Here is a 26,417-nt window from a genome sequence, read left to right as displayed (position 1 = left end):
GTGCGATTCTTATCGAAATTGGGACAAGAGATTGTTGCGATTTCTTCATATATTCCCTATAGTATTCAAGTGAAACCATTTTAAATGTGAAACTTTTAAGATATCTATTATTGCGAAATAAAACCGCCCGCCATTTTAACGGGTATGGTAGATCTGGTGTTAAATTCGATGATACAGCTGGGGAATTATTCATTTAAGGCGAGTGTTTTAAAATTCAAATTTTAACAAATGTGAATATTGTTAAATCTTTTTTATTGCTTGTGGATTATGATGTTAGTATATTTTAATATTTACTAAAAGCTGAATGTTTAGTACTTCGGTTCTAAGTTTCTCGAGAAACTCGCTGAAATTATGTATATCGATGTTTATATCATGTTTGTGCTAAAAGTACTGAAATTAGATTTGTTATGTTCAAGAATTTGGAAAAACAAAGAAATTTCACTGTTGTAGCTTCCAAATAATGTTCGATCGAGAGCAAGTCGCCAATGCATCACGTAGTACTCGGAAAAACCGAAAACCGAACCCATTGCCGTGTAGAATATTGAGATGGAGTTTCCATTTCACAGCCAATGGAACCGAATGGAATTCAATTTGCAAATGAAAGCTCTACGCTTGATGATCTCGCGAAAATAAGAATGCCCATAGACACGGCTGTATAAAAAAAGAGGTTGTACTCTACGGTGCACTAGAACCGCGCTGTGTTTCGAAGTCATTCAAATGGATGTATTTCTCAGAGTGAAAATTATGAACAACTTCGTACAAAGTTTTCCATCAGTTTTCATAAACATTAATTGAAATTTCATCACACCAGAAATATTTTCTTCTGGCAATTCTGCTGTTACTCGATTTAAGTAATATTATATGGAATTGTAAAATACAATTTCCAATTTGCCAAAAAATCGAAAAAGGAGACGAGAAAGAACATTTTTCCAATACTTTCGAACCGCTTAACTTTGTTTAAATGTTTCAAGTAATATTTAAAAGTATTAGCTACGATCACTATTTCTTTTACTGTGTCAAAACATGACTTAAGGAGACATGGACAAATAAGCTTAACCCGAAATGGAAATGAATTTTTACAAATAGTTTTCTTTTCGTGCGTCACGTAAGCGACGAAGACGATGGACAAAAGATTGTCTGACGGTAAGAGAGTGATCCGCGAGACAGAAGTAAGGCTGGTGAAATAGATTGGCGACAATCAATTCTGCAACAGGCTATGCCTATAATACAAACCACACGGCTAACAGGCTGTGATGAGCTAGGTTATGCAGTTATACCGGGTGACCCGATTTGATCAAGCACACCGGACGTCCGGTGCAAAACGGATATGAAACCGGGGAACGTGGGCGGTCATCGATAACCAAGAATTTTCGAATGTGTAACAGAAATTAATGTATGTTTTATTATACGCCAGATTAATCACAGTTTTATGTAAAACAGATCAGTTAAGGTTTCACGTAAATTACGGATTCGTGAAATCAATGATTGACTGAAGTTATTAAACTTTCATATTTGATACTTGTTTAATAGCAAGATATACACTTTCTTATACTGAACTAATTTATTTCACTTATTTCTTCTTCAACTTTTACTATTTGACTATTATTTATCAAAGGTAAACACCAATTAAGAACTTCGCAAAATTGTACTGTGAAACATAGAATGATTAATTATGAACTCCTCTTTAGAAGTTCGTCTTCATAAGTCTCCCAGAAAATGGGAACACGAAATTAGTAGCTTGCCAAGTGCATCGCAAGTAGTGTGATGAAATATTCTATAAGTACTTCACAAAACAGAAGCAGTACTTGCAGGTAACAGAACGCGTGTAAGACCTATGCTAACAGTTGAAAATAAAGAAGTATTACTTATGAGTACAGTATATACGGACTTCGTGCATTTATGATGCACGTAATTATGCAAATCTTAGCGCAGTATAAAGTTTAATATAATTTTCGTGTTGCCTGTAACCCAATTTCGAATCGCAACGTGTTTAAACTAGTTCACAAAAATTTATGTTTACCTAAACATCCACGATGTCGATGAATATATAGAATACTGAAAGAGTATATTCGAACTTGCTACGACTACTTGACACAATGTACGCGCCTATATCGTGCCACTGCCCGTTTTACGTATTTACCCGCACAATGTAGTTCGTAACACGGTACCAACTCCAATGATGTACTGAAAACAAAAACGAAAGTTCACGTGCCCCATTTCTGTCCAAGTTACAACACCTTTTGTACCGCGTTATATCTTGCACGCTGGACCGCGGTTGCTTGTACGAGTCACACAGTTCCATAATTCGCAGGAACAACAATTAAACAAAAATCGCGTTACCCGGACAAGAGTAACGAAAGAATGACACCACGCTTAAAGTTACCCTCGATCGCTCGATTAAAAACTTTCCAGGAAAATTGAATTAGTTCGAGTACTTATACACGCTCGTTACAAAGTTCGAGAGCAGCTTAATAATAGCGCTCGCCCTCAACTCTGCTCTATTAAGCTTTCGAATGTGTTTCTGCGCCGCTTTATTTACCGAAGAAACTGTTTACAATGATATCAGTAAACAAACTTCAAGAAAAGGGAATAATGGTTCACGGGACGGCCAGACAGGTCACTGGGTTTTATAAATAGGGACCCAATGAACCGGGGTCCTTAGACGTCGAATTGCAACCCATGAGTACGCGTTGAACTTGATCCCGTAGCCACACGAGACACGTAACGAAGAGAAAATCCCGATCAAGGGTCGCCCAGGCGTTCGAGGATCGATCGGGAAGCGGAGAACGCCGAGTGGCTCGGCGAACGAGCGAACCGTGCAGCAAGAGAAGAAAAAAAGAGCGAGAGGAACACGCCGACCCTAGGAAAGTAGGATTTTTCGAGGCTAGATCTTCCGCGTAGATAGCCAGCGTCTGACAAAGCCGGTACGTGACCACTTGTGCCCGAGAAACTTTCCCTTGTATCTTTGGCCACCAACACGACATCGCGTGTATACCTCTTTCTATTTTTCTCCCTTCTCTTGCGCCGCTCGAGATAAGAACGACGCTCAAGGTCCTGCTCTAAATAGCGAACGGTACCTGACCTTACGACCTCGACCCTCGGCCCGCTCGAGGGACACGCCGACACGACCAATCGAATTTTCGGGATCAATCCGCGATCGTACCCCGCGTCCTCGACTCTGGAGGAAGAAAGAATTACACGGGAATTCGACGCGACCGGTTCGCGTGCTCGATATGAAATTCTTTTGAACGATGTGACCTTCACCTTTCGACTATTCTTCTTTGGCCTTTTCCCCGGGACAACCCGAATGGTTTGGGGATTGGCGACGGCGGATTGATGAGACTTTCATGGAGTATACCTTGTTTTGAATCGTGACAGCTGATTTTTAGAAAGTTTTGTCTTCTTTTCTGGGTGTTTTTAATGATTCTAATAGGATTTTTGATTCTTTTTCTGTTAAGGAGATTGAGTAGTTCGTCATTTTTGCATTGTTGTTAAGTAGGATTGCTGAGATTTGATCGACTATGTGATTAGTGCTTCTTAATGTGAATGTCGCATCCTGGGTAAGGGGTGCGTTCTTATGTTTATATAATTGTGCAATGGAATTGTTGACTCGTGTGGAGATTTCATTGTTTCAGTTTCAAGAGAATGGAAATCAGAAGAAGCTATGTCTGAGGAATAGAGGAATGGTTGGAGAACTTGTAATCCAAGATCCATGGTATGTATTGTGTTTCATTAAACGAGCTGTATTTGTTTGAGTGTCATCATTAGACATTTTTATACGTTTATTCGGATGGAAATATGAGAAGAATATGATATGTAAAGTAACAGTATATTCGAAAATTAGTGCTGAGATGAACTAAATACGTTTGAGGTGTACTGGTTTACCTATATTGCTTTCCCAAGTATTTCTTTTTATTGGTCTATAAAAGTGATGTATCAATTGAATTATTAATCAAATTTAGTTGGCTTTTAAAATCGCGATAACGTAAAGTGAACTGTTAACGAATAGTAGCAGCAAAAGTGTATTGCATATAAAGTGCAATCATTTATTGAAGCTCTCAGTTTCGATATAAAGTGATGAACTTCGCCAAATTTTCGAAAAGTGAATGGTGGCGCCATCAGTCAACAGAACGTACAACATTCTTCTTCAAGAAAAAAGTTTTTAAAATATCTAATTACCGACGAGGATTAAACTACGATTCGATACAATCGATATTATAATGTATATAAAAATAATGTAATATAATTTTTGCAATAGACGTCAACTTTATGAAAATTTGTTACTATTCGTCTACTGCAGTGGTACTTTTTCTTACTACAACAAAAAGAGTTGTGTTAGTTGTGTATGCAAAGCAAAGATTTTTTGTGATTACCTCGAATACTAAAAACAGCGATACTTTTGTCACAGGAAAAGGTTGCTTAGAATTACGTTCCCGACAACATATCCAACCATCATCGAAATCGGTGGGGAACAAACTATACTAAATAATTACCAATTCGTTATTTTGTAATTTTTCTTGTTAGACAATCTTTATTTCTGACTTTATAAAAAGATATTTTATTTTATTGTACATTTCTATATTGACATGACATAAGAATTTTGTAATATGAACAGAATGTAATGTATCTGTGATTGCATCAATAAAATGAATCCAATTAAACTTACGTGAACCATGGTATTTTCGTTATTAATTCTAAGGAATCACATTTGCACGGTTGCCAGGCAAATTTTCTGACGCAAAAGTGACCTAGTTTCCTTTTAGAATTAATTATGCAATGTACAAGTTACGCATTAGCAGCATTCGCGTTGTTGCCGAATATAGAACTCCTTGGAAACACGGTTACGTTTTCACTCGATAAGAAACTCTGAAAACAAATTTGGCCTGATTCAAATCTACCGCGAAAGGGACTCGCACGAGACGGATAACGCGCGTATCAAACTTAATGTGTAACTTTAAACACTCGGCTATGACTATCACTCGGAAGATCTTATTAGCAGAAAGGCGCACTAAAATGCCACTATTTAGTGTACCTATGCAATTTCCATGCAGCACAACATTCAGTCCACAATTTACTGATGCATCGCGACTGCGGTGACTCTCGATTACCCCACTTTATAGAAATTAAATTGAAAATAACACGAATATGATCCTTTCTTTACGCCGATAAGAATAACTTGCAGCTTATAATCAAAATTTTATCAAAATTCAAATTACTAACATGGAAAAAGAAATGGAGTTTGATTAGACACGAGAGTATCTAACATTTTTAGTGAAACGATTGTTCTTCGAATTCATAAATGAATTTCAGTAAAGAATAGATGTCAGTCTGGAAGTCGCACTACGAAAAATTGTTATTGATTCTGTAATGAATGTTGGTAATACGCAGTAATTAAAGTAGAAATGCGGTTACGCGTTAGCAGCGTTTAAGACGTTATAAGTGGAATCTGGCACTTGGCAGTTTCACGTCTTGAACTTCCACTTCATATCCTGAGAGCCTCTGTTTCAGGAGTGTAGTCAAGTCGCTGAACAGGTTATTTCGTGGCACAATTAAGCTGTACCTAGAACTGCTAAGTAAAATGGTTAACAGCCTCGTTTCTCAAAGCAATTTGACATCAAAGAAGTCTCAAATGTGACCTCCATTCATAAGTCGTTTATCGCCTGACAAAGAAATGGAGGCAAAGGGGTTGCGTGACGACTTCCGGTGGCTAAAGGAGTCTCGGAATATTCGTTTCGTATTACAAAAACTCGCGGTTGCTTTGCGAACAAAATTACCTGGAGATTCAATACCGCGAAACGGAAGAAATAACACGGAGCAACGAAAATTGGAAATCCATGAGAGATCGTTGCCTCGTTACCTTCGTAGCTACACTATAATTAATGAAACGGTTGATCAGTGAATATATAAACTACTTCGATAATCATGCAAACTTTAACACATACATATCGAAATAAATACCTGCAAAAATTCTAGTAAATAATTGTACATTCTATAATCTATTATAATATTATACAACAAAAGGGTGAATTTGATTTGCAAAAAGGTGAATTTGTAGTGGAAAACCTATAACAATACAAAATGTTTCAAATCAAATTATTTATAACTATTTCAACATACGCGTGATAAAGCATAATTGTTTATACACTTTATTCGTTACTGAGAATCAACAGACCTTAAAATACTACAAAATTAACGATCAAATAAATATGTAATATCAAGAATTTGTGGAATTAATAAGCAATTCTCATTTATTAATAAAATCAACTTATCTTCTGAAGCTCGACTCGAAATATGACTTTCGTCCCATTTTTCGACAAATACTTAAATAGTGGATGAGATGAAAAAGAGAATGATTTTGATGAATTATTTCCAATTGAACAGCAGCCGTCCTCGAGGATGTCCGCGATGTCCTCGTTATAGTGATTTCGTTAGGGGCGCAGGTATATAACTCTGCCGCAGCGTGAATGTTCCTGGACTTCAGCAAACGAGATTAGGGCAAATCTGTGCGCGGCAAGTTGTAGGTCCGACAGTCCGTAGTCCATCGGGCTGACCAGTGGAACTACAAACAGTCTTCGTACGAGCAAATTGAATTTGACGGACACTTTGCAAGTGCCAGATTTTCCTTGGCTTCGCTTATCGGGGCGAATACCGAGATACTGTTAAGGAAATTTGCGGTAACTCGTCGATGGAGACTTGGGTGAATGCCCGTCTTTAATAAACTTTGCAGGACCTATTGTGTATCCTATTTGTTTCTCAAATTGTTCCTGTATGTTATGAAACACTTCGCATAAACACTGTACTTACATTTTAGTTATGTGTATTATGAAAGTTTCGATTCAACTGGAATTTTGGAATATAACTTATTTATACTTTCGAAAATAATAATTATACTGCTAATGTAAATAATATAAAATATAATGAGAAGGAGAATATTCTAGGTTCTAATGTTAGAAAGGTAATTATACGAACGGAGGGTAATTTATACGCAAAACAAAATGTTAGTGGTTTTATGGTTTAATTCCAATGAAATTTTGCGATTTTCAGTAGATACCAAAATTTTATTTTACATTTGGAAGTCGCGTTGATTTGTTACAAGATTTCTGTTAGATTAATACAACCATCAGATACATACAGTTTCATGAAGCACACAGGAATTAATGCTGTCCGAAGTCTATACCACCGTTACCGAGGCGCCAGGTATAGCACAGTAAATGTTACAATCGACATTTCCAGTATGTAATGTCAGGCACACGTCATTTACAACCAATTACAGAACTGCTGAATACGTTCCTTTGATATGCATTGTTCTGCATATAATGATAGCTTAACTGTAGGAAATTTATACTGATTTTTTTGTCATTAGTACTAAGATTTATTTTTATTAATTAAATTGCATGTTCCTTGTTTCTTTTGTGATATATATATATAGCACTAAAGTAGTACCATTTTATATAGACATTAAAGATGTATTTAGGCTCCTTTAAATTCATAAGAGTATTGAACACAATTTCACTAATTAAGTAAGCAAAAAGGTACTTGTTCTTACAATAACAATCGAGCAACTTTTAGTACTTAATTTAACATTTGAATGTATTTCTTACATCAAAATTTTACTTATCTATCACATTCAAAAATATTTATACAAAGTGATTAAAAGAGAACCATAAGGAACATGTTTTAATAATTGATTTCGACTATATTTTCATATAAAACTTGGTCACAGCAGTATTATTGTAGATTTTCGTAATTTCTATCTAAAAACGACCATTGTATTCTTCCAGTACATAAAGTATAGAAGTCGTGAAAATCTGTTACGCATGTCTGGTTACATATATATATTATTATTTCTTAGCTTCAATTTAATCCTCAATTGAACAAATATTGTTCACGTTGAATCATAAAAATAGAACAGACAAGACTACATATTTATTATGTTTTAATGGCAGTATATAATAACTTGTATAGTTACACATGCATTAGATTCTCATGTACATCACACACGTATTGCAAATTCTAAAAATCTATATTATAAACGTAAAAAAAAATATTTACATTTTCTCTAAAATATTTTCGCAAATTGTTAATCTTTTAATCCATTGTACGTGAATGGAAAATTCATGTATAAATTATATGTTTTATTTTATCGCTAATTGAAATTAATATCTAATTTCAATTCACGTTTTCAATAACAACGTAACAAAAACATTATAAATACTTTAAGTAAAAGTACAAATTTAAAAACCGCATCCGGACAAGAAACAAAAAGGAACAGTTTATAAAAAATATTAAGTAATTATTTTTAACACTACTTGCTTCGATATTGTCCTAGAAATAAAAAAAAACAACATAAACATTCCTCAAAATAGAGACTTAATTATACATTTTCTAATGTAATCTATATTCTCAGTCTGTACTTTCTGACCGTCTGTAAAGCATCAAAGAATAGCAGTGCCAGGCTCAAATCACTATCACTTAAATCCTTATTATCCTATAAATTAAATAAGTGTCTAGATCACAGAAATTATACCGCCGCAGCAGATGCGGGGTACTGCTTTCATTGTTATCGTATCGTTTGTGACATATGTAATGGTGTTAACATCAGTTCAAATGCCGTATTTTTTAGGTTTGCACCACGCAAGTTTGCTTCCTGTAAGTCAGACCCTGATAAGTCGCAACACTAAAACAAAGATAAATATTTTTTATTACATAAAAGCAGAAGATATCTATAATTATATACATTTACACACATACTTCTAAGTCAGCACCAGCTAGTACAGCTGATCTAAGATCACAGTTTCTTAGGATAGCATTTTTTAGAGTTGCAACTCTAAGATTTACAGCAGCCATATTGCTACCCTCAAGATTGGCACCTTTCAAATTGGCACCTTCCATGTTGGCAGGTAAACCACCAGGATCTTCAAAGTTGCATGAATGAAGATTGGCTGCAAAAAGATTTGCACACAACATTTTTACACAAACAAGTTGAGCACCTTGAAGGTTTGCATAAGATAAATCTGCACGATCAAAACAACAGCCTGATAAATTTGCACCTGCCAGGCTGCAGCCACGCATAATTGCATACTGCAAAGAAATATATAAAATTTATATAAAATCATATTATTACAGACAATTAAAACACATTACTTTATATTATATAAATTTTAGTTACCTTAAAATTAATATTTCTAAGATCTAATTTTGATAAATCAGCACCAACAAAATCGACTCCTTGGAATCTAAGTTCAGAAGATATAGGTGTTGACATGATAGCTTTAAGTACATCCTTTCTTGTTAGCGATACTAACCCACTTTTCTGTAGTTCCTCTTCTTCAACCATTGCAGTTAATATTTCAATAGCACCTTCTACTCCATAAAAGCGTGCTTCTGCCAAAACACCTAAAGAAATATAAAATATTATATTCAAATCATTTTTAAATACAGAAATATTTCAATTAGAGATATGTCAATAGTAAAATATCAAGTATACCTGCTGCATTAACGTTAGCATCAAGTATGATCTGCCCAAGCCTCAAATAGTTTAATAATGGCTCAAAGTATGTTGGACTCCTATCAATCAAAAATGCACCACTATGATCTTGTCTACTTGGTAAAATCCTCTGTTCATTGTTTGTTGTTTCACTAAACATTCTGTAAATAAAATTATTGTAAAATATAATTATATATATATGGTTTTAATTTATAGTTCAATCAATCAAAATATCAATTTACCTGGCTAGCATACTTGTAGGTTCCTTCTTTGTTAAGGTATCCCTAGTTGTTGTAAAATACTTTCCACCAACATTTAATGTAATCCACTCTGAATTTCTATTTAATTGATTCTTTGTATTAATTTTATCCTTTGTAATAAAATCTTCTCCATTTGAAACATATAAGACATCATCATCCCTAAAGTAAAATGCTTATTATTAATTGAGAGAATATAGAATATAATTACAATAAAAATAACTATTTAAATCAATGATTATACCTTATTAATTTAATATCATCTATTTCTCCACCTTGAGGTGTAAATATTCTTTGAGCAGTCATTTTAAATTTTGTGCTAGCAGCAGTTAATAACTCGTCTAATGAATGAGTAACCATAAATACCTGATACAAAGAAATAATTACTCATATTAAATTTATTTTTGTTAAACTCAATCACATTAAGTACAAATATTTATGTAATAAAAATAAAGAAACATTTAAACAAACATTTACTTCAGAAATTCGTTTATTACAAGAAAAATTGAGAAAATGTAAACGTAAAAACATACATTGTTGTAATAACTATAATCTATTTTTTACAAACAAATTTTTATAATACATAAATTGTATACATAATACATAAATTGTTCATGATATAATAAAATTACATATATAAATACATGTACATAACTTACAATAATATACATAAAGTTTATGTAAAAATAAAAGTTAATAAATAGAACAAATCAAAGAAACTTATTGAAAGTGTTAACCACGTCACAGTTTACTACATATAAAATTACAGCCACCTTGCCATTTACATCGGTCCCATTCATAAATAGAATTACTCTCTTCATAACTAATTAAGAGACAAAAGTCAATGCGATACAAAAAATATTAGCAAAAGTGACAGAGCACTGAAGAAGTTCTATCACACTGAACAAGTTGCCATGTTAAAAATGCCTATAAATCTGAGATACAGATTTCACGAACATGTAGCCAACAACCATGAACCAATAGACACGCTAGCTATAAATTTCATTGTGAAACGCCTTAAGATTGAATTCACAATGTTTTGATTCAAATAAATTTAATAACAAAATAGCCTAGATAGAAAGAAAATTTATTATCCTTTTTTTAACTTCTTTCTTTTCTAAAAATAAAATCTTTCTACTTTTAATGAATTAAAAAGAAAATAAATATTGTCAATCAAAACAAATTGCATTTGTCAAAAACAAATGCACGTAATCTTTCTTAAATTGTGATATCCTATGGTCAGAAATTATATTTTTTAATATTGAACAAATTATATTTTTATTTATATTTCTTGTCTCATTCAAAATAATATTATTCTATAATTTATTAGCTAAAGAAATTTTCGTTTATAACTTTTAATTTCTACTTCACTATATTGTTATTCTTAATTGTAAGTAAGTAAACAATGCATCAATGTTTAATCAGCTTTTATTTCCATAGAGGTCTCTTAAGAATTGATTGCGATGCAGATCCCTCTAGTGGTCACTGTTTAAGACATGACCACATAACCTTCCTTGTATATTTTGTATCAGTTATTTCGTGTTCGTGCGTGCTGTTGATCTAACCAAGCTCATTGCCAAATAATTTGTGCCTGACGAAATTGGTTTAATTTTTGGATAAAATGTCGGATTCAGAAGCGAGTAATCTTTCCGACAACGAAAGCGATCGCGGCGGCGGTGGCAGTGAAAGTGATCAAGAAGAAAATCGTTCAGTGAAGTCCGCAGCTGGCAGTGATGCTGGCAGCGTCGGAGAACGATCTCGTAGCGTTTCCCGCAGTAGAAGCCCGTCTAGATCGCGATCTAGAAGTCCATCTAGATCACGATCACGATCTCGATCGGCATCTGGGTGAGCATACTTTCTTATGTATTATATATATTAAAAAATTTTGTTTCGTAACAACTAACGTATGTTTATGAGAACTTATAAGAATAATCGATTTCATGCATAATGATTAATATTGTTCTGTTATTCATTTCTTCGAACATATTTCTATATAGTTTTTAAGAAAATAAAATTGTTGTAATGTAAGACTTGTTTATGTGAACGTTTGTTTTTTCTATTATAATCAGTTTACGTTTAGTAAAAAATGAAGAATGTTTACTCCTTTAGCTCAGACGATGGTAGAGGGGATGAAGCAGAAGAAGCGAGATCTGGGGATGAAGAACTCGTGGAACCCGAAGAAGAACCAGAAGGTACATTAGTAATGTTATTATTTAATATAGATGTTTATTTCATTTTTGAATTAACATTTATATAGGAGAAGATTTGGATGGAAGCAGCGAATATGATGAAGAAGAGGAAGAAGAAGATGATGATAGACCTAGAAAGAAGAAGAAGAAAGATAAATATGGTGGTTTTATCATAGATGAGGCTGAGGTAGATGATGAAGTAGAAGACGATGATGAATGGGAGGAGGGAGCTCAAGAAATTGGTATTGTGGGGAATGAAGTAGATGAATTGGGTCCTACTGCTAGGGAAATTGAAGGAAGACGAAGAGGTACCAGTCTATGGGAGTAAGTATTTACATCTACAGGTATTTTAATGATTGCTTTCTAAATTAATATATGTATAAATTTTATCAGTTCTCAGAAAGAAGATGAAATCGAAGAATATTTAAGAAAAAAATATGCAGATGAGTCTGTGGCAGCCCGTCATTTTGGAGATGGCGGTGAAGAGATGAGTGATGAGATTACTCAACAAACTTTATTGCCAGGTGTGAAGGATCCAAATTTGTGGATGGTAAAATGCCGTATTGGAGAAGAGAAGGCAACTGTCCTTCTACTAATGCGGAAGTTCATAACATATCAGTTATCAAGTATGCAGTATTATTATTATTACATCTTTTATTCAAATGTGTAGATACTTCTATGTATGTTATTTTTTTTTCTAGATGAACCTCTTCAGATAAAGTCAGTTGTTGCACCTGAAGGTGTAAAGGGTTATATTTATATTGAGGCATACAAACAACCACATGTAAAAGCTGCAATTGAGAATGTAGGAAATTTAAGAATGGGTATTTGGAAACAACAAATGGTTCCCATTAAAGAAATGACTGATGTATTACGTGTAGTTAAAGAACAGACAGGTTTAAAAGCAAAGCAATGGGTTAGGCTAAAAAGGGGCATTTATAAAGATGACATAGCTCAGGTTGATTATGTTGATTTGGCGCAGAATCAAGTTCATTTGAAACTGTTACCTAGAATTGACTACACTAGACCACGTGGAGCTTTGAGAACAGCGCAAAGTGAATCTGAAGCTCTTAAACGGAAAAAGAAAAGAAGACCACCAGCTAAACCATTTGATCCAGAAGCTATTCGAGCTATTGGTGGTGAAGTTACCAGCGATGGTGATTATTTGATATTCGAGGGCAATAGATACAGTAGAAAAGGATTTTTGTACAAAAACTTCACAACAAGTGCTATTATCTCGGAAGGTGTGAAACCAACTCTTTCAGAATTAGAAAGATTTGAAGAAGCTCCTGAAGGTGTCGAAATCGATTTAAGTGGAGGTCCAGTGTCCGGGAACAAAGAGGATACTGCTGTGACTCATTCCTTCAGCACTGGCGACAATGTCGAAGTGTGCGAGGGTGAATTGATAAACTTGCAAGGAAAAATTGTTTCAATAGATGGAAACATGATAATGGTTATGCCAAAGCACGAAGAATTAAAGGAAGCACTAGAATTTCAAGCATCGGAGTTACGAAAATACTTTACTATGGGAGATCACGTTAAAGTTGTTGCAGGAAGATACGAAGGAGACACTGGCCTGATTGTTCGAGTAGAACAAAATAGAGTAGTTTTATTTTCTGATCTTTCAATGCACGAACTTGAAGTCCTTCCCAGGGATTTACAACTCTGTTCTGACATGGCCACTGGTGTTGATAGCTTAGGTCAATTCCAGTGGGGCGATTTAGTTCAGTTAGACGCACAAACGGTAGGTGTGATAGTTCGTCTCGAGCGAGAAAACTTCCACGTCCTATCCATGCATGGAAAAGTAATAGAGGCTAGACCACAAGGTTTAACGAAACGACGGGAAAACAGAAACGCAGTAGCATTAGACTCTCAACAGAATACAATACAGAAGAAGGATATTGTTAAAGTGGTGGACGGCCCTCATGCTGGAAGGGGTGGCGAGATTAAACATTTATATAGAAGTTTCGCATTTCTACACTCGAGAATGTTCGTGGACAATGGTGGAATATTCGTTTGTAAAACGAGACACTTGCAACTTTCTGGGGGAAACAAATCGAGCATGAATTCTATAGCCCCAGTGACTGGATTTATGTCACCGAGAATTGCATCGCCAATGCATCCTAGCGGGTCAGTAGAGTTTTTTTTCTTCTTCTATACACATATGGAAGAAGAATCCAATTTTATTGTACTTTTACAGAGGCGGTTTTGGAAGAGGTGGTGGTGGTGGTGGTGGTAGAGGTAGAAGCCGCGGAGGAGCAGCTCGTCGAGATAGGGAACTGATAGGTACCACCATAAAAATTACCGGTGGACCATACAAAGGAAACGTTGGAATTGTGAAGGATGCCACGGAGACAACAGCACGTGTAGAATTGCATTCCACCTGTCAGACTATCTCTGTAGACAGGTCACATATTGCGAATGTCAGTGTGCCGACCAAAGATGGCGGTTTCAGCAGCTACAACAGAACACCGGCTTATGGTGCCGGCGGGCAGACTCCAATGTATGCCAGAGATGGATCGAAGACACCCATGCATGGTTCACAGACGCCTATGTATGAGAGTAAGTATCTTCGAAGTATAAAGCTTCTATTGTCCGTAGTTTTACCGAGTAAATGTATTAATATTTATAACTTTGAATACATAGATGGCTCTCGTACACCGCATTATGGCTCGATGACACCCTCCCACGATGGTTCACGCACACCAGGACAGTCAGGTGCCTGGGACCCGGCAGTTACTAACACGCCCGCAAGAACAAATGACTTTGATGGTTATAGCATGGAGGAGGGTGGATCTCCTGGTTATGCCCCAGGATATCCTCCCACTGGTGGCCCATTTACGCCACAGACACCTGGCACAATGTATGGTTCGGAACAAAGTTTCAGCTCGTATCAACCGAGTCCTAGTCCAGCTGGAAGTGCGACTGCTAGTCCCAGTCCTGCAGGCTATGTTGCTACTCCTTCACCTAGTGGTACTGGATATACCACCAGTCCACATGGAGCATTCGCCACTCCTTCCCCAATGGGCTATAGTCCAATGACACCTGGTATGTATTGTTCTTCATGTTTGATTGTTTCTCCTTTTGAGAATATTTCTGATATCACTTCCGCGTAGGAGTCGCTGGTAGTCCATATAATCCACAAACACCAGGTGCAGGTTTAGACACCAGTGTCGGGTCCGGCATCATAGGAGGGACTGAATGGCACACTACAGATATTGAGGTTAGGATTCGGGACACTCATCAGGATCCTGCACTTGCTGGCCAACAGGGCGTTATTCGAGGATTATCTGTGAGTATTTCATTAAATATATACTAGAGTGACTTTGAACGGTCATTTGAATATTCTGCCTGTAATTTGTTAATAGGGAGGTATGTGCGCCGTTTTCCTCCCGGTTGAAGACAGAGTTGTGAACCTGGTCTGCGAAGAATTAGAACCAGTGGTCCCTTCACGAGGCGACAGAGTCAAGGTCATCATCGGTGAGGACAGAGAAGCCGTTGGCACGCTACTCTCCATTGATAATCAAGAAGGTGTGGTGAAACTGAACAAGGATGAAGTAAAGATGTTACACCTGCGATTCTTATGTAAAATGAAACCATCAAATACGTAATTGTCCATTCCAAGATTAGAGACTTTGTTAACTATAATCTTTTCGCGGTTTACCGCTCCATTATGTTTACGTAGTATGCGAATTATGTAAAATAAATACATATTATAATTGTAAAAAATAGCAAACCTTTTTCTGCAGTAACTACAAGGACACAGATGTAATTTTAAGCGTTCTAAGAGAATAATAAAGCTTATGAACTGTTTTATATAAAATACAATGGTTATTTTGTGACGAAGTTGGGTGTAATGTCAAATGAAATTTAGTAGAATAAAAGATGAATCGGTATTAAAGACTACATTACAACCTGAATTGCCACGTGTCAATAAATTATTTAACTGAAACCAGTCACATAACAAACGCGAGAGGGTCGCGACGAGATAATGATCAGGAAACGTTTAAAAGAATTGTGCAAATTTTCCGGAATTTCGCAAGGAAAAACCGCATTGCTCCGGATCTCATCGACTGGAGTATGAGATCATGCTTCCCGCGGTTGCTTCTGTTGTTTGCGGCAATTACTTCCTTTAAGACTGACAGGTGCTCCAGCAAAACCAAGATATACAGTTTTCTTGACTCATTTACCAATAATTAATTATATAACATTAAACTTGATTAAAAATCGATTTAGTTGCCTATGTAATTTAAAGAATACGATGTTACCAAAATATACGTTACATTGTAATAGGATAATGGGTGATAACAATGCAAAGCATGAACAAAATGTCGGCACGGTGTTGTTCGAGAAAACCGACGCCGGCAAGCAGTGTTGGACCACAGAAGAATTTATAACGTTAAATAGTAGACGGTTATTTCAAGATTTATTGCCAAAAGTAATTTCAAAGATTAATAATTCAGATACAATAATGGTATTGTAACAGTTATCTCAAAATGTCTACACTTCGTTAGAAGTGAGTTTGCGTTAGTGACTGAACTTAAAAGAAGATAAATTGATTTTATCCTCTTTTCTCATTTTACGTTTTTTAAATGACATAGTGGTTGTTCTCCCTTTCCTTGCAATCTATATTTCCAAAATCTATGCAATCCGTTCAGGTGAAAGTTCTGAATTACGAGGACGATCGGTACATCGCTCTGTTGATGGATTACTTTCACATTTGTTTGGAGAACGTGCGCAAGCTGTCGATCGGAAAAACGAAGCACCTGATGCTGAAAGCCCTGGCAGATACTATGGGAGGCTACTTGCAAGTTTATATCCTGCCCCTTACCAAACACTCCTATTACGCAGGGAACATAAAATATCGGAATGCGAGGAAGCTCTTCGAGCTGTACGACGAGTTGAAGCTCTTCTTGAGGAGCAACGGTGCTGGCTGGCTGAAGCCATCCAACGAAAAGGTGCAGATGAAAATCATGCCGATCGTTGTTACGCCACCAAAAACGCCTGCTGCGTGCGAGGGCATCGTTACCTCGCACTCCTGTAAGATCATTTCTATCTTTGATCAAGAAATATCCATTAACCCTTTACCGTATAATATCGTATCTGGCTTGCAAAGGAAATTTTAAACTGAACCTGACTAACCTAAATGTTATTTACTCCTTTTGAATATAAATTAAATATTGCTTTTCTATTATCAGCAGTAAACGTATACACAGAATAAATATCAAATTCTTTGCTAGTCCAAAGGATTAAAACGATCCTCAGTTCATACACGCGTTAGAAATCACTTTGAGAAAGAATAAACACATATATGTTTTGTTTCGCAATATCCATTAAAATAATAATTGTTGTTTATTGTTAGTAATAGCAAGAAATAAACTGTCTTTTATAAATTCCTTTAGCTTCAGTTAATAACAACAATCGGGAGATTCACCACTTTGCGTTCAAGAAAGCAAAGAGACACATGTCGAAGCATAAATCAATCAAAAATGTTAAACGTGGTAAGTTTATTTGAATTGCATTAACAAAATCATTCGGAAGACAATAAAACTTTAATTTTTTCATTGAAGAAATACAAATTATTTGGCATTTCTTTGATTTGATTTTAAGATAAATCTATAAAGAAAAATGAATCGGTTGCTGTTCCTCTTCCCTTTTTGGACGATGATGCGGAACCAAACAGGTATCGAATGTTCGAATAATTTCTCAAAGAAATTCCGATTAACATCGAACTTTCTTTTAGTATCGCGTTACCGTTCAAGAAGAACAGTCTGCAGTCCTTATACACCGAACAGTCGGCATTCGTGTTAGTGAAATATTACGTAGCGAGCGTGAAGTGCATCGAGTCGAGATCGTCCACGAAATCAGAGCTGAAAACTTTCAACCAGGAGTTTTACAACTGGCTGCAGCAATCCGTACGTTGTGAGTCGCTGTGATCGAAAGTGGCAAATTTCATTACGTATCTAATAATTCAGTCAACGTATCAAGCGGCAGTGAAATTATTAAAGAGTACTTTATTCCTTATTTTCCTTAATAATTTTTATTTATCCAAAGAGAAAATACAAATGGTGTCATCAGAGTAAAACACAGAACAACTGCTGTCCTTTACAATTTAAGGATAGTAGTCACGTTCCACACAGAATTGTCTCATTTTATTGGAGATATCGATACTTTTAATACTTTTAACCAGAACGATACAGTTTCCCTAAAACAGTAGAAGTCGAATCATCAACTTGTCTTTGCTTCCGCTCGCGCAAGTGCATTGGGGATTTGAAGTACACTTGGTTCACTTCATACTAAGAAGTTTCTTTGCATCGATGCAGGTGGAACCGCACCTGGATGACGATAAATGGTACCCGGGCTTCGGCGGCGTTCTGAGGGTGATCTCGACGCTGAAGGAGTCAGGTACCATATTCTTTCTCTAATTGACAATTTTCCGATCGTTCGTCGACGTCGCTTTCCCGTCTCAGGAGTGGGAACCGGTCTTGCGGCAGTGAGAAAAAGCGGCAGCTATCAGATGATGTCCAAAATAGGCGGGCAACCGACCGCCGAGTCGGAGGAAGCGGTGCCATCGCTTTACAAAGGTGATGGGAGAAAGCGGCAATCTTCTTTTCGAATTTTCTATCAGTCCGCTTTCTAACCTTCCCGTGATTTCTTTTCGCGGATGCAGTCGGGGACACCGGGATCACGTTGGGGACAACGGAATTAATATCGATTGCTGTAGTGAGCGCGTTGCTGGTGTGGTTGCTGGTCGGGCTGAGCCTGGTTTGCTACAGATACCTCGCGAAATACTCGGACGAGTGCGGCCCCTGTCAGCAACAGCAGCCACCGTACGTTTTATTTAATTATCCCCTTGCTTTACACACATCGTTAAGATTTAATTGAGAGAGTCGATCCTTTGGTGATCGTACACGCGTTGGTAATTAAGCGGTTGTTGGTAGAGGGACAAGTACAAGCAATCCTTAATGAAATTGTAATCGCATTATGTGTTTCGTTGCATGTCATTGAAGTTTAATTGAATGTTTGCTAATTCATATCTGAAATGATTTGTCGGGACTTGCGATTATCATGTAACATTAAAAATACAATTTTTTAGTACGTTTTAGAATGATATTCAAGTCGTAACCCCTGTTCGGTAAAAGTTAAGGGCAAGCCATAATAGGTACACGGTAAAGGAATGCAATGAAAGCGACGATTAAGGTGTGCCTTCTCGCTTCGAAGCGTTCGCGGCATTAGGCAAAAGATTGAGATTGTAGAACAATAAGACTTCGATTCAACATGAAAGTTTGAGAAAACAATTGTTCAAATAATAATGCACTGTATTGTATTCTAGAGTTGCTGTGTTGTATGAAAATAAAGAGTATTGTCAGAATGACACCTGTGCGCCGCAGGCACCCCGTAAATGCATGATCAACAAATTCAGAGAATATTGCAAAAAAAAATTAGGCAAATGTCGCGGATCCTCTAATGATGGTTGTACTGACGAGGAACGATGTTTAGCAGCTATAAGTTATACTAGTAAGGACACGGTCGACGTTAGCAATAGTAGCAGAAGTTATCAGTGAGTATTACCGCCATGTTTCAAAAAATATTAATTTATCGAACATCAACAGTTTCTTTGAATACCTTTTCTGTCCCATAGGAAAAGAAAATTCTCCAAATCAGTTTCAGCAAACTTTTCTACATTCCGGAAAGAGCGTATGACCATCAGAGTATGTGTTGATATTTATACATATCGTTGGAAACACTTAAAACAATGATATTTCCAATTTTCAGAATGTTTGCTACAGCTCTGATGGCTCGTTGACCACCAACACTGAAAGCCCTGGAAAACGGAGATAATGAAACCATTAGTCTTAGTGTCTACATTGTAATAAATGAAACCTCTACAATAAAGATACACTTAATATTAATGAATAACTCCTTGAAAATATTTGCCATTAAGAAAGTGGCATTTGACTTGACACAGCAGAATTATAAAGTTTAATATTTACTGTGTGAAATATTGAAATGAAATAACTTTGTTGCTTAATTCACCTAAAAATTATCGTCAAGTTTCAAAAAACATCGTTTACATCTCACCAGTAAATGTTGACTACTTTTACTGAAAATTCGAACGCAAAGAATTAACACTTTCAACCAGTGACGGCGCGTAGCTAAAATTAGTGGGGATGCTGCTGCATAAAATGTTTAGCCTTTGTTTTAAAATGTTTGTATCTTTTTCATAAACTAGGGATGGCTGCTGACATTAAGCTTATGTATTTTACATTGTACCAGTATAACGAAATAATTAAAGAAAAAAAGTCTCATTATATTAACACCTTGGCATACTATTTACTTTCGCTACTAACCTCGTATAATATTTTACTATCGACAATTTGGAAGAAATGCACCAAAATTTCCATTCTACTTCAGGTGGAAATTTCATTTCAAGATAATACATTGATAATAGAATTTTAGCTATTTTGTTTTGATCCGTGGGTAATGAACAACATTGATTGTTGTTAAATTAGTCTAGAAACCTTCATCACGAGTCTCACCCGTCATTGTACGACAAGGGGTTAAATGTTACTGATAATATCAAATGGAAGTTGGGGGTGCTACAGTTCCACAGTGCCTATACGCGAGTCGCCACTGCTTTCAACCCCAAACTTCTCCAAGTGTCCCCGGGTTCACCCTGCGCTCCTTTCAATCAAAGTCTCACCTCTGCTGGTACCAACCCCCGGTGAACGAAGTGTCGCCGTCAGGCATTTTAATTTTATTACACCTGCGTTCGACAAGAGATGCGGCGTAGGAGGCTAAGGGGAGGACCTCGCAGCCGATTGCATTTCGTTATGCCGGCCGCGTACGTGCCGACTGCATTCAATGAATGCACGATCTGCGAGCGTGCAGCTCGAGCCACGCGCTGCAACTTGTTGCAAGCGGGCCACGGAGCCGAATGCCGGCGTCTCCAGGTTTATCAGCGCTTTCGCACGCGTACAGCTGCGCCATCTGCGCCCTAGACAGCGCGGTTGGACCCCGCGAGGGTCGGCCAGTGTCGCGCGATACGTCGAACGGTGAGGGTGTTTTGTAACGCTCCCCTGAACACGTCTTCGGTGGTGACACGCGTGCTCCTTCTCCACGAGAGTTTCTCTGCAATCGTATATCTCAATATACTGCGCAATCGGATTAGATTTCAAATATCGATATCATAACCTTGAAACAACTGTAAGTCGTCGAACGGTCAAAACGGTTTTCATTCAGAAGTGTTGATTGTCACTCGCAACACGTGCTGATGCTTCACGCCACATCCACGAGCCATTATTCCGTAGAGATGAATACATTCGAAGAAACATACACTGTGCAATCAAAAGTGGAGTGAACGGGTCCCTTTAAACTGTTCAAATTTCCCGCTCTCGATTTTTGAAGAACATTGCGTAATCGGACGGTCGAATTCAATTCGATATCGATGGGATCGATTAATTCCGTTGGATATTGTTAGGAACGCGTTCTAGTCGTCCGTGAATATTGAAGGATAATCTTGATTAAAGACGAAATTTGGCGAGGATCTTTAGTCCTCTAAATCGTTGGGGAAAGTGTATTGATTTTTCCATTTTTTTGTGTGGTCGGTATTGAATCGAACTGGTGAAAAAAGTGCGGGAATGCGGCGCAGTTGACTCATTCTTGAATTAGTTCGTGCCACCGTTCGTCCGCGACTAATTTCGATCACCGAACGATGCCCGCTGCGGGCAGATTCTCCTCTGGCGTTTCGCGCGTCTACAATTGACTCTGTGCAGCGGTGTGTTCTCCTCGCAAAGGACACGATGGGACTGCGAAATCAGTGGAAACTCTGTTTGCTGTTTGCCGTGACGCTCGTCGCGACCGTCATACAAGGTAGGCTTCTTTGCATTGCGTGACACTTGAGAATTTGAATTTGGACAAACCAGTGGATGAAGGTTGCTATTTTCATGTTATTTAACACTAGAACTATCAAGCACAAAACTGATTTTTCTAAATTTCTTTATAAAACTTATAACTGTACATTTATTAAGATTTCAATTGGCTTATATTTCAGTATAAGTATTACTGAATCAATTTCTTTAACAATTTCTCACAGAAGCATCTGTACCTTTTTAGTAATTGTAATAGAAGAAATCAGGAATGGTTCATTTTCGCTCATCTGATAGTTCTAATGTTAATGAATTTTTCTGATACAATAATGGTAAATGCTAATGTGTAGCATAGTGTTTGTCCATGAAATGAGACATGGAATTATTTGACTTGTGGGTCATTTTGACTTTGAACCGTTGCTATGTAGTACCATACACAGTAGCAGCCATATTTTTCGTACAGAGTACTGTGATATGAATGTGTATATAAAGAAATCATGTATTTATCAGTATAAACTGAGTGCTGTGTTTAAATTTTTTGGCATTTATCTTTTTTATTTAAGTTGTTCTAGATATATTTTTTCTATTTCAAACATATTTGGTAGAAAATTCAAGGAAAATTCGGTTGGTAGGAATGTAGAACGCTCTGTAAATAATCGGAAAACGCGTTACCTGCGCGACCGGAAATACCACGTTGACAATTGATTTCACGTCGACACCAGTGAGCAAATATTTGAACAAAAATATAGAAACCCCGAACTATTAAATCATATATATCACTAACAACAGAGTAGGGTCCAAAGGTTTGAATATTTTTCCCGCGTTCCGTTTCAGTCAAATCAGCAACTAAAGACAATTCAATTTTTAAAATCCATTCATACTCATGCTTTCTAATGATTGAAAAATTTACATAAATCAAATTTTCCTTAACACTAGATTTACTGACATTTACTTTACAGTTTGTTCTATTGTTTATAGAAAAATTGTTATCCGTTCAATTTAGATGTTAGAAATTACAGGTTTAAGAGTAGACAATTAGGATACATATTTGCATAACTTCGGTAATAAAAATCAACCCAAACATTTACTAAATAATGCTTATAAAATTCAATACGAGTCAAATTGAATCAGCTATTATATAATTAATTATTTATTATCAAATAAAATTAACATTAAATATAAATAACAGGAAAAGACATTTACTTTTTATCTCAAAAATATCAATTATGAATGATCGATGCTATTGTTGTTAAACTTTCACCAGAAACCGCATTTTTAAGGCACAGAACGTCTCTTGTTCTTAATGTTTATTGTTTTTAACTGTAATGAAATGAAAGTCCATGCGAGTGGGGAGAATGCGTTGGGAACACCGACGTCTGAAAGGCATTCTCTTCTCACTCACGGTGATTGTGCCTTTTTTCACAGGGGACCGTGAAAGGTTATGTTTACATTGGAACGGTGATACATGCAAAGAGACGACGGAAGCAGCGAGGAGGAGAGTCCAAAACACATATTTATACAGGCTGCATTTGTGTCGCGGGGAAACACAATACAGGCCTGGGTTCCATTGTTTCCCGTGGTCCATTCTAAATGTTACTGGACGCGTTATTCGTTTTCAGGGGCAACGCGGCCTGAGACTCCCCCTTTTTGTTCAACTTCGTCTTTGAAATTGAACATTTGAGAAGGGACGATATTTTATTCGTGCCTGGCGACCTTTGTGCGCTATTTTTTATTCGAAACCGTACAAATTTCATTTTCCTGGAAACCACAGTCTTCTTTTTTACTCAATATAATTAAATAAAATTCTACACAAAGGAATTGCTCGAACGAAAATTCAATGCAAAATCTACACTTCAAGTAATAATTAAATTTATTTAACAAATTATTACTACGCTGTAAAAGCTTGAAGTTTACCTGAAGTATTTTGTTGTTTCGTCAAAAATACATTTTTATTGTAATGTCTTGCCACTATGTTTTCATTAAATCGTTGAAAAAGGGAAAGAAGATTTGCATAGAATTTTCAAAAATTTGCTAACGATTCCTTTTCATAACTATTACGGGAAATCTCTTTTGCGAACTACCAACCGAGTTTACGTTTAAAACAATTCTTTTCCGTAAAATAACGTGCAGCAAGTTGCTTCCAACGGAATCGAATTATGTAGTCCAGCTGGGTTGCGGGGATTCGTCAAACAGGGGGAATGTTGTTTATATTAAAAATGATATTTACGTTAAAAATAAACAGCGGGACGTGCTCGGAAACGCGAAACCTTGACGCGCGGTCCGTTTTTCATGGGAGTGAACGCGAGGAAGGCACCGCGGAAAACATGCTCGCCGAAAATTCGAATGGAAAAATGTCGGTGGCGAGGCTCATTCTGCGATGGCCGCCGTTTCGAATCCCATTCGGAACTCCGATCTCATTCTGGACACGCATGATCCGGATCAGAAATCTCCGGCCTCCCTGTTCCAGATTACCCGGTTCGTTTCGCCGCATGCAAAAATTGGGATCGAATATGAACAAGGGGCGGCAGGGAGCTAGAGTCCGGAAAAAATGACGGAAACGCGCAATTGCTAATATTTTTTTTGGCTCCCCGCATGCCGTTTCGTATTTCCGGGGAAAATTTTTTCCTTTCAAAATATCGTCGTCTCAGTGCGCGAAACTTTGTTTCTCGTGACTGTTGTAATTTGATTAAAAGACGCAAATTCTTTCGGATGGCAGTTTGAATTTATTAGTCCGGGTTGAAAAATATTTCATTAACTCTGAACGGTAGTATAATTGCCTCTAGGCAAAAAGAGGATAAACCATAATTTTATGAAGATTTTAAGAAACGAAAATGTAGAGAAAGGTGTTTTACAGAGTAGTTGAAAGATTTCTTAACTACAATAGATCTTTCTTCATTTCTGCTGGTTATATGCAGTTCTTTAAATATATTGAAGTCCTTATACAATCATTGTGTACCATGGTAAATAAACATGACCTAAACTACTGCCCGATAAACACGATGCTCCGAATATGGACAGTATATCAAAACAAATTAACTGTTTTCAATTCATCTGAAAGGTAGCCACTTCTCAAAATATTCACCAACTTGCTGACACGAAGTTTCTGGTCGAATTACATTCGAACGTTCCATTTCGGGATCCCGTGCACCAGCGGAATATTAATTTTTTCCAGCATGAAGTTCAGACATACCGGAATTCAAGCAGTGAATGCCTCATCAAAGGGCAAACTTCATGAAAATTCGAGTGAGGTCCGCTCGTCAGCCTCGTTTCGTTGAATTTTCTCGCAGCTTCTTTAATTTCACGAAACGCCGAGTCGAGAGATCGATTCACGTTTGTATTTACTAGTCGTTTGTCGTGTTGATTTCTTTTAATTTCGAAGCGGCGACTCCCAGCCGCTTCTCTTAATTACGAACATTTAAAACCAGCGCCGCGGCTCGCTTTGGTTTTTAAACAATTTCGAACGTAGCTCGGGCCACCAGTAAGTCAAATTAATTGCCCTACTTTTAATTACTAATTCCGGGCACACGCCTCCGTTTTTTTCCATACCCTTTTAATTGTTCGCGACGATTTTACGCGCCTTCTTTAGCTTTTATCTTCTTCTTGAGAAGTAACGGCCCATGCATCTGCTTGTCTCATTAACATTTTTACAGAACTAGGGGAAATTATTCGCAGTGTAGCCATCTCTGTGAAATAGAATGCGCAACCTTAACGTCGATGTAGATGTTTCATTTTCTGTGTGATTATGATCGGTAGAATTCTTTTATTGATACTCATTGAAAAACAGGAATTATTTATTTGGGATTTGCATAATGAAAAGTATAATGAAAAATATTCAATTTCTCTTTTTATCGCATATATTTTTAACAGAATGCAATAAAAATGTACAATTAGTAATGCTTATTAAAGGTGTGAAATTTTTTAAATGAATGTTAATTAAACTAGTTTAATTATAAATAAAATTTCACTGGTGTTATTTAATTTTGTATTCGAACGGAGAAAGTTAGAATTCCTCTCACCAGTTAGCGGTCGGTAGGGATATGGATAAGGTTGAAAGTTTGCCGATGTAAATTGTGAATTCGTGAATCCCGCTGAAGCATTGGATTAACGATCGAGTACACCCGCACAGGTCGAGGCAGTTCGAAAGAATCTCGTTTAATTCGGCAAACTAAACAGCGAAGTTCTCCTCGTACCCGGTCAGAGGGAAAATACTTATACAGTTCGATCGATTTTAAAAGGAACACTCGGGGAACTGAGAAGTTCGAGCAGTCAATGGACCTGTTGCCACTTGTTGAATGTTTATAAAGCGGAATGTAGGTTCAAGATGAGCCCGCGTTACACGGTTCAGCGGTAAAGACACCAAAGACACGAACACACCGGCAAATACTGTTTTGAATATTATCGTGTACATGATTTCTATTCTTAACTATTCGGACGTTTGTCGAATTGTAATGTATATTACAAAGAAGATTATGAAATTGTTAACGATCTTGAATAGGTATCTCTCAGAAAGTGCGAATGCTCTATTTTCTTCAAACACATTATACAACAGGCATTTTAATATTTGACTATACACTAATTGAAGTTTAAAATTCATTCGAAAGTAATTAGTTGATGA

General features: G+C 36.7%; 4 protein-coding genes across 7 annotated transcripts in view; 3 read left to right on the top strand and 1 right to left on the bottom strand.

The window, feature by feature from the left end:
* Positions 1-7,083: 7,083 nt before the first annotated feature.
* LOC116427624 (BTB/POZ domain-containing protein KCTD9) lies at positions 7,084-10,822 on the bottom strand. 3 transcript variants are annotated; one of them, XM_031978175.2, is made up of 8 exons: positions 10,518-10,815; positions 9,989-10,110; positions 9,730-9,906; positions 9,488-9,648; positions 9,306-9,396; positions 9,170-9,236; positions 8,752-9,081; positions 7,084-8,677 (listed from the first exon to the last, which is right to left on the bottom strand). In XM_031978175.2, the coding sequence occupies exons 1-8, from the start codon at positions 10,563-10,565 to the stop codon at positions 8,561-8,563; spliced, it is 1,113 nt and encodes a 370-aa protein (XP_031834035.1). In that variant the 5' UTR covers positions 10,566-10,815; the 3' UTR covers positions 7,084-8,560. The 3 variants fall into 3 exon arrangements, with proteins under 3 accessions (XP_031834035.1, XP_031834034.1, XP_031834033.1); XM_031978174.2 differs by having other exon boundaries at positions 9,170-9,396; positions 10,404-10,822; XM_031978173.2 differs by having other exon boundaries at positions 9,170-9,396.
* Positions 10,823-11,185: 363 nt separating this feature from the next.
* On the top strand, positions 11,186-15,853 carry Spt5 (Transcription elongation factor subunit Spt5). Of its 2 annotated transcripts, none has more exons than XM_076367549.1 (9): positions 11,186-11,589; positions 11,854-11,936; positions 12,002-12,257; positions 12,327-12,559; positions 12,635-14,063; positions 14,134-14,495; positions 14,580-14,981; positions 15,086-15,225; positions 15,302-15,853. In XM_076367549.1, exons 1-9 carry the CDS (start codon positions 11,366-11,368, stop codon positions 15,542-15,544), a joined length of 3,372 nt encoding a protein of 1,123 aa, XP_076223664.1. In that variant the 5' UTR covers positions 11,186-11,365; the 3' UTR covers positions 15,545-15,853. The 2 variants fall into 2 exon arrangements, with proteins under 2 accessions (XP_076223664.1, XP_031833983.2); XM_031978123.2 differs by having other exon boundaries at positions 11,187-11,589; positions 15,050-15,225.
* Positions 15,854-16,230: 377 nt separating this feature from the next.
* Positions 16,231-19,775, top strand: LOC116427620 (uncharacterized). The gene is made up of 11 exons (XM_031978168.1): positions 16,231-16,371; positions 16,592-16,973; positions 17,336-17,434; positions 17,544-17,616; positions 17,677-17,848; positions 18,257-18,338; positions 18,404-18,517; positions 18,604-18,763; positions 19,267-19,494; positions 19,576-19,645; positions 19,710-19,775. The coding sequence occupies exons 1-11, from the start codon at positions 16,231-16,233 to the stop codon at positions 19,773-19,775; spliced, it is 1,587 nt and encodes a 528-aa protein (XP_031834028.1).
* Positions 19,776-20,979: 1,204 nt separating this feature from the next.
* Ror (tyrosine-protein kinase transmembrane receptor Ror) overlaps positions 20,980-26,417 on the top strand; it is a 316,422-nt gene continuing 310,984 nt past the window's right edge. Inside the window, exon 1 of the mRNA XM_031978279.2 lies at positions 20,980-21,806. Coding sequence (XP_031834139.1) covers positions 21,737-21,806 — 70 coding nt within the window. The 5' untranslated portion in view covers positions 20,980-21,736. The remainder of the gene's footprint in view (positions 21,807-26,417) is intronic.

This window comes from Nomia melanderi, chromosome 1, assembly GCF_051020985.1.
Source record: "Nomia melanderi isolate GNS246 chromosome 1, iyNomMela1, whole genome shotgun sequence".
Taxonomy (NCBI): domain Eukaryota; kingdom Metazoa; phylum Arthropoda; class Insecta; order Hymenoptera; family Halictidae; genus Nomia; species Nomia melanderi.
This window is presented reverse-complemented; position numbering and strand designations above follow the sequence as displayed.

Bases quoted from the DNA above. Each gene is read 5' to 3' on its own strand.
- LOC116427624 (XM_031978173.2), bottom strand. From the start codon at position 10,565: ATGAAGAGAGTAATTCTATTTATGAATGGGACCGATGTAAATGGCAAG. The intron at 10,111-10,517 runs GTGGCTGTAATT...TCTTTGTATCAG, and splicing joins GGACCGATGTAAATGGCAAG to GTATTTATGGTTACTCATTC. The intron at 9,082-9,169 runs GTAACTAAAATT...ATTTCTTTGCAG, and splicing joins TTAGAAATATTAATTTTAAG to TATGCAATTATGCGTGGCTG.
- LOC116427620 (XM_031978168.1), top strand. From the start codon at position 16,231: ATGGGTGATAACAATGCAAAGCATGAACAAAATGTCGGCACGGTGTTG. The intron at 16,974-17,335 runs GTAAGATCATTT...AAATTCCTTTAG, and splicing joins CATCGTTACCTCGCACTCCT to CTTCAGTTAATAACAACAAT. The intron at 17,849-18,256 runs GTACGTTGTGAG...GCATCGATGCAG, and splicing joins ACAACTGGCTGCAGCAATCC to GTGGAACCGCACCTGGATGA.
- Spt5 (XM_031978123.2), top strand. From the start codon at position 11,366: ATGTCGGATTCAGAAGCGAGTAATCTTTCCGACAACGAAAGCGATCGC. The intron at 11,590-11,853 runs GTGAGCATACTT...TTACTCCTTTAG, and splicing joins CGATCTCGATCGGCATCTGG to CTCAGACGATGGTAGAGGGG. The intron at 14,496-14,579 runs GTAAGTATCTTC...TTGAATACATAG, and splicing joins ACAGACGCCTATGTATGAGA to ATGGCTCTCGTACACCGCAT.